The sequence below is a fragment of the Peromyscus eremicus genome, unplaced genomic scaffold, assembly GCF_949786415.1.
Source record: "Peromyscus eremicus unplaced genomic scaffold, PerEre_H2_v1 PerEre#2#unplaced_563, whole genome shotgun sequence".
Lineage (NCBI taxonomy): Eukaryota > Metazoa > Chordata > Mammalia > Rodentia > Cricetidae > Peromyscus > Peromyscus eremicus.
The window spans coordinates 214337-221855 of NW_026734799.1; the positions used below are offsets into that span (position 1 = coordinate 214337).

Here is a 7519-nt window from a genome sequence, read left to right on the forward strand (position 1 = left end):
GTCTCCGATCCTGGAAACAAGGGTTCCAGGATCAGGGCTTGGAGCTTCGACGGGATGCGTCCGCAGCCTCCCGGGCGCCTCCCTCCACCGCTGCTCGCCTTTAGCTCCGGGCGGACCCAGGTTGCAGCTCTGGGCTGAGATTGTAGTTGCTTAAGGTAGGCGAAGAACTCCGCAAGCAGCGCACACGCCAGTAGAAGCGGTGCGCCTGTGACGTCAGGGGGCGACTGACCAATAGGGAGGCGCTGCCCTTTGGAGACAAACCATTCGACTCGTGGCGTCTGCATCAAGTCTGAAAGCAGACGCGCAACTTTCGCAGAATCCACCTTAAAATCTCTGCCTTAAACTGCACCAGCCCCCAAAAAATCCAAGGGGGGAAAGCAAGGGGGGGGAGAAGAGAGCAGATTCCCCCCTCCCCCCTCTCCTCTCCCATCCCTCCCCCTTCCTCCTCCCTTTTGGGTTAACAAGGCCCTGCTCACTATATCTCTTTATATTAAATATATATATATTAGAGAAGAGCAAGGAAGAGAACCACCTCCGCCCCCTCCTTTTTAAATTTTTTTTTTTTTAAATTTTTTGCAAGGATCCCAGGAGCTAAGGTGGCTGCAAAAGGGGAAAGCGGCGCGAGCCAAGTGGGGGAGGGTGGAGGAAACCCGGGAGAAGGCTTTCTCCAGCCCCCAAAGTTTTGATGATGACCATGACTACGATGGCTGACGGCTTGGAAGGCCAGGACTCGTCCAAATCCGCCTTCATGGAGTTCGGGCAGCAACAGCAGCAGCAGCAGCAGCAGCAACAACAGCAGCAGCAGCAGCAGCAGCAGCAACAGCCGCCGCCGCCGCCGCCGCCACCGCCGCCGCCGCCGCAGCCGCACTCGCAGCAGACCTCCCCGGCCATGGCAGGCGCGCACTACCCTCTGCACTGCTTGCACTCGGCCGCGGCGGCGGCGGCGGCGGCCGGCTCCCACCATCACCACCACCAGCACCACCACCACGGCTCACCCTACGCGTCGGGCGGAGGCAACTCCTACAACCACCGATCGCTCGCCGCCTACCCCTACATGAGCCACTCGCAGCACAGCCCTTACCTCCAGTCTTACCACAACAGCAGCGCGGCCGCCCAGACGCGCGGGGACGACACAGGTGAGAGGCCGCTCAGGCAGCTAGCTTCTCCCGCCTCCCTTACTGCTTCCCACCCCTCCCGCCCCACTCACTTCCTCCACGCCGGGGCCTCTGCCGGCCCCCTCCTGCGGGCCGCCCTGCGCGCCCCCGGCCGGGCCCCCGTGCGCTCCCGATCGCCTGGCGCCTGCCTGCCGGCCTCTCCCAGCCGGGCCCCTTCCCGCCGCCGTGGACCCCTGGCTGGCTGGCCCTGCGGCCGGCCTGGCTCCGCTGCCTCCTGCGCGGTTCCCATTGCGCCCCCGGGCTGTGCGCTAGTCTCGCTCCACCGTCCTTACTGCGCCTTCCAGCCCACCCGCTCTGTGCGCCCTGTGCCTTGCCCCTTCCCTCTGACTGTAACCCGCGTTTGTCGGGACTGGGGACATTCCTGGGCTAGGACTGAAGAGCTAGTCAGGCTTCCCCACCCCACGCTGGGCAAGCAGTGGCCTACTTTGCGTGGGGCACCTGGTGCGCCTTGGTGACCTGGAACGAAGCTGTTGCGGCCGATAGATTCAGTTAAACTAATGACGATTGGGCTTTTTCTTACCCCTGTGAGTTCTGAGGTGTCCCCTGCCCCCAATCCTGACCCGGCCCCCTCTCTCTGGGTTTTCGATAGTACTTTGGCCGCTCCTTTGTTCTTGGTGGTGAAACAGAGGGCCTGGGGTTGATGATAACTCTCTGCTGTCCAGAGAGTTGCAGCCTGCTCTGGGGCTGCTCTGAGCTCCTGATTGTGTTTTGTTTCTGCGTTTTGATCCACACGAGCAGAATCATTTCGAACATACGGAAGGGACTTAAAGCACTTAAGCTTGCAACTGAGTGACACAAAACCAACTGGCCACGTAAACACCGGGGTGCCTCAGATACAGCTTCAGGCATTGTAAAAAGCCAGGCCAAGGAGCCGCTCTCGGCCCAGAGAGCAGAAGCCTCGCAGAGCCGCGTACTCAGGAAAGCCGCCAGCGCGTGCCTCCGCTGCTGCTGCTGCGGAGCGCCGCTCTTATGCAGCGGGCTTCCTAGATTCGGCCACCACCATGCATTGTTAGGCCTAGAGGCACGGTCAGAGGGAAGATTCCACAGCCTCTGGGGACACACGGCTACAGTGGACCCAGGGAGTTCAGGGCATAGTGGGGATACTACTACTACGAGGATCCTATTTTAAACTTGGGGGAACTAAACAGGCCTTGTCACATGAAGGGAGAAGGCAGCAGTGGCCTCACGGGTGACCGCTCCTCTGTGTCATTTGCTTGCAGATCAACAAAAAACTACAGTGATTGAAAACGGGGAAATCAGGTTCAACGGAAAGGGGAAAAAGATTCGGAAGCCTCGGACCATTTATTCCAGCCTGCAGCTCCAGGCTTTAAATCATCGCTTTCAGCAGACTCAATACCTGGCCCTTCCCGAGAGAGCCGAACTGGCTGCTTCCTTAGGACTGACACAAACACAGGTAATTCCCGAGAAGCCCAAGTATCCCTGACATGCTGGCCCCACTTGCAAATCGTGCAGAGAGCACACCAGGAGGAATTCTTGGCCTAGTCAACCAAGGATGGAAGGAGGAGATAAATGGCAAATGCTTGTGCTCCAGTTGCGCGCTTTCCCGGGATCACACAGTTTGGAATAAATGACCTGGTATTGAATGCTGGATTGGATTTGCATATACACCAACCCTCCGCGACCCCAGCTGAGCTTAGCATCTTTTGGTGAACAAAAGTATAATTCAATCAAATCCGATTCCAGAGCAGAATAACATGAAACAAAACAATAGTGTGTGTGTGTGTGTGTGTGTGTGTGTGTGTGTGTGTGTGTGTGTGTTGGGGAGGGCGGGAATACAGCTAGGAAGCAAAATAAGGCCCTTTCTTAAGGATCCTTTTGTGGCCCCTGGGAGCTAATAAGAATTTCAACTCATTGACATAGGAAGAAAACTTAAGAGGTGAGACCAGCAGCAAAACTTAACTAGACATATTTTTCCAGTAGCTTAATAAAGGCATCCATGGGCAAGCCATTCACTCCAGGATGGGTAAGGTAGGGTTTCTGGAGGTTATTTAAGCTCAGTGGTTAAATCACCCTGGTACCAAATAGTACAGGTTGAGGTACCTCCTTGGAGCACAGGACTTGACAGAATTGACAAACAAAGAGAATATTCCCCAAATTATGGCCTGGGACACCACAGATAACAGTCCTGCCGACTTGAAAGATGTGCTGGACATTTCAGATTTCACAGAAAGGGGCTAGAGGTGAGTATATCAGGCTGCACTCTTACGCCACCAGTTAAAGCCAACTGCACGGGGCGAAGAGGCCTATTACGGCATTCGTCATCTTCATGCAGCAAAGGTACTTCGGGCCTTACAAGACAGTTGCCAAGACCGTGTAGAATGGAGTCATCAGGCCACTTTCCTAAGCTCTTCTCCATCAGCCTGGTTTCTATTGCCATGTTGCCACTGAAAATATTTGAGGCTTGCTATGAAAGGGCTCTAGATGCTCCGTGACTCCTTTTATTCTCAGAAAAACAGATTCAGGAATTTTAAAGGTAAAGCTGCCGCATAGATTTTCTTTCATCAAAAAATTTGGGTTGTTGACCTAAATAAGCTGCCAACACAGATTTGTGATTCATGTGTGGTTTTCAGGGGCCTTTGAATTTTAGTAGCTATCCCAATCATGTGATGATTGATGACCTCTGTTTGCTTAAGCAACGTACTAGGTAGGGAATTGGGGGATGGTGCATTTCTTATTCCCTGCAGGATGGGAAGAATATTTCTGTCTGGAGAAAGATATCCCAGGCACATCGCATGGCATGTGCATAATATACATAGGTATGTTTAAGGTCTTTGGTTGTGAACATACAGCCTTTAATCAATTCATAGTCATTTGCTACTTGGATATGCATAACTTTGCAAGCTTTGGGTTGATAAATATAAAAACTGAGTAATTGGAGGCGGCAAATTTAGTTGTATGATTGTGATCTAAAATCTACTTCATGTAAATATCCATAAAATTTTGGTCCACTGATCTCATTTGATTTATTTATAATTTTATGCTGATGCCTTAAGACCCAGGCTAAAATTCAACCCAAGAATCACAAGGACTGTAGGTATCCTAACAAGATATCCAGCAGGCCTAGAGTGGAGGGATAGAGATGGCTGTAAAGAAGTGGAGGGAGAGGGCTGGGACTGGGCTTTTTTGGAATTGCAATGGTTGTTTTGTTGTTTGTTTGTTTGTTTTTATATTGCTTCTTGAGTCTAGGATGACATTGAAGGCACCATTCTGATGTTTATCTGCATTAATGATTGCTGCCTTTCTTGCAGGTGAAGATATGGTTTCAGAATAAACGCTCTAAGTTTAAGAAATTGCTGAAGCAGGGCAGTAACCCCCATGAGAGTGACCCTCTCCCAGGTTCAGCAGCCCTGTCGCCACGCTCGCCAGCGCTGCCTCCAGTGTGGGACGTTTCTGCCTCCGCCAAGGGCGTCAGTATGCCCCCCAACAGCTACATGCCTGGGTATTCGCACTGGTACTCCTCACCACACCAGGACACCATGCAGAGACCACAAATGATGTGACTTGTCTGAGTGAAAGGCCTCGGGGACTTCTGAAGGAAGCTCGGAGGTTCCAGGACTCACCTGCATCTGCCAAACAGCCTAAGCGATGAGCTCAGAGGAACTGTCCCTGTGATCTGGGTCTGGGTCTCCTCTCTCTCTCTCTCTCTCTCTCTCTCTCTCTCTCTCTCTCTCTCTCTCTCCTTCCTTCCTTCTCTTCTCTCTCTTCTTCCTCCTTTCCTTCCTTGTTTTCCATTCCTTTTAATCTTTCTTCATCTTTATTTCTTTCCTTTCTTTCTTTTCCCCCTTTCTTCCCCTTCTACAATCTCCTCTTTTCAGCAATCTTAATAAGTAACTTTGCATCACACACACACACACACACACACACACACACACACACACACACACAGAGAGAGACAGAGACAGAGAGACTAGCTTCTGTACCAGTGTTCTGGAAACCCATCACTGTAAGGATATTTTCCCTCACACCTTGGGATCCAGACCCTGAGTTTCCTCTTTGGGACTCTCCATCAAAGTGACTTTTTTTTTTTTTTTTAAGACATTCTACACCCGCAGAACAATCTGCACAAACATGGCAGCATTTTTACTTGTTTAATGAGTTTAAGACATTACGTGAAGAAAGACAATTTTGGACTCCTGAATTTTTATTTACCAATCCAAGACTAAGAGAAGGAGGAGGAGGGGGAGGGGGAGGAGGAGGAGGAGGAGGAGGAGGAGGAGGAGAAGAAGAAGAAGAAGAAGAAGAAGAAGAAGAAGAAGAAGAAGAAGAAGAAGAAGAAAATAGAAAGAAACCCCCACTATCCCTTCTCTAAAGAAAGAAGAAAAATTGGCTGTCAAATTCGAACATTGCCACAAAGGAAACACTGCATGGTCTTATCTAAATACAATGACCAGGGACCCGATGATTCAACTAAATACAAATAGTAACAGCAACAAGAGAGACGCTCTTTGCATAACCCACTTCCAAACTCTGAATCAAGAAAGACCAAGGAAACAACCAAAAGCACTATTCTATTGCTTTGACACCTTTCCTAGGTGAATAGTGGCATTCACTAAGCTAATAGGGACGTTTATATCAAGAAACATTTCTGTATATATTGTTGAATTTTAGTTGTATATATACTTTGTATGTTTTTGTCTTCTTTCATATATGGAGTAAAAGCCACAAAATGTTGGGAGTGTCCTCTATTTCTCCATGTGTCTCTGTCTCTTCATCCTTTCTCCCTTTCCATTATTTTTTTAACCTCTCTAAAATAATTTCTGTTTCCTAATCTGGAGTGCTCTATACATACTTATCAAGTGCCTGAAGAGATGTCAGTTTTCACCTAAGCCTTTGTCTCAGGTACTTTAACATGAGCTGTAGATATTTCTCGGCCTTTCATTTTAATTTTGTTGTTGATTCATACACACTTTTGTATTTTTAAACATTATTATAAACTATTCCAAGGTTGATTTCTAGACATCCAGCCATTTCCAGTACTGTCTGTATCTGAATATTCTCCTTTCCCTTTTCCCAGCCAAAATAGTACAGCTATATTTGCCTTTGGAAGCGGTTAAAAAAATTAAAAAGAGGAAAGAATAACAAACCCAGAAAGCAAAGTGCACCATTTTGACTACTTAATGTTGAAAACCCAAGTGCAAGCTAGCGAGGTAGAAAAATGTACTATCCTGGGAGAAACACATCCTTCCGATCTCGTGGAAAGCAAAGAAATAATGAAAATGAAAAGTCTTTTCGTCATACAAGCAGGAAGCCCCATACTGTGAGAATTAATGGCTACAGACCTGGGCATCCTTCAAATTATGAACCTTGAAACCACTGAGCCATTTATCAGAAGTCAATAGAGATACTCAGAGTGCTCCATATAATGACAGCGACATACAGTCGTGCAAAAGGACAGTCACTATAATTAGACACAAAGCAAAGACTACTTACCAATATACCCGTTCCTTTTTTTGTTGAGCAACTTCCACGCTCAGTCAGTCTTCAGAATGGTTTAGAGCCGATCAGTCTTGTCATTTTCTAGCATTCGCATTGTTACATTAGGAAAAATGTTTTCTTTTCTTTTTTCCCCCTTCCTACTGTGAAACTTTGGGTTCGTAGCTCCCCAGGATCAATTCTGAACAAAGCCTCCAGCTGCAGTGCCATCCAATTTGAAGCAGACATTGGGGACAATTTAAGGTTTTTATCCACAAGAAGGTTTTTTTCCATTCTCTTAAATGCAGCCATAATTAGAGTAATTTTTCATGTAGCCCGCTGATTACAGCGTTTTTACCGTCAAAGATAATTACCTGTAATTTTCTTCCACTTTTAATACTAAAAAGCCATCTTTATTTAGATTCAGGAACAGGAAAGGCGAAACAAAAGAGGGAAATTATTCTGTTATTCATACACAAATTGCAGAGACGTAGGACCTAAAATTGAAAATTAACCAAAATTATAATGCTGAAAAGAATGGAAGAGGCTGCGGGAGTACAGCTGGGAGCAGGGCTTTGCTGAATTATTCAAATTATGTTAGAGAGAAAGCTACCATATATCCAAACCAACACTCATTTTTCTTAAAAAAAAAAAAAAATTCACCAAATATATGCCAAACCACTGTGAGTGTGTGGAGTTCTGAAACCCAGCCAATGTATGTTACTATGTTGGAGGCGGGGCGATGGTGTTTCTTCATCCGATCTCTATCTCTTAACATCAGCTTAATCATACAAATTCTAGGAGGTAGTCCCCCTGGAATTCTCTATAGAACTGGGTTCCCACTGGGCCCCTTGAACTTCAAGGGTTAATATTTTCTCTTTTAAAATGTATTGACCCCCTAGGAAACTGAT

General features: G+C 47.8%; 1 protein-coding gene across 1 annotated transcript; it reads left to right on the plus strand.

The window, feature by feature from the left end:
• The first annotated feature begins 282 nt into the window (after positions 1-282).
• Dlx6 (distal-less homeobox 6) lies at positions 283-4811 on the plus strand. Its single transcript, XM_059252935.1, has 3 exons — positions 283-1136; positions 2396-2589; positions 4445-4811. The coding sequence occupies exons 1-3, from the start codon at positions 686-688 to the stop codon at positions 4694-4696; spliced, it is 897 nt and encodes a 298-aa protein (XP_059108918.1). The 5' UTR covers positions 283-685; the 3' UTR covers positions 4697-4811.
• Positions 4812-7519: the final 2708 nt, after the last annotated feature.

Bases quoted from the DNA above. Each gene is read 5' to 3' on its own strand.
- Dlx6 (XM_059252935.1), top strand. From the start codon at position 686: ATGATGACCATGACTACGATGGCTGACGGCTTGGAAGGCCAGGACTCG. The intron at 1,137-2,395 runs GTGAGAGGCCGC...ATTTGCTTGCAG, and splicing joins GACGCGCGGGGACGACACAG to ATCAACAAAAAACTACAGTG. The intron at 2,590-4,444 runs GTAATTCCCGAG...CCTTTCTTGCAG, and splicing joins TAGGACTGACACAAACACAG to GTGAAGATATGGTTTCAGAA.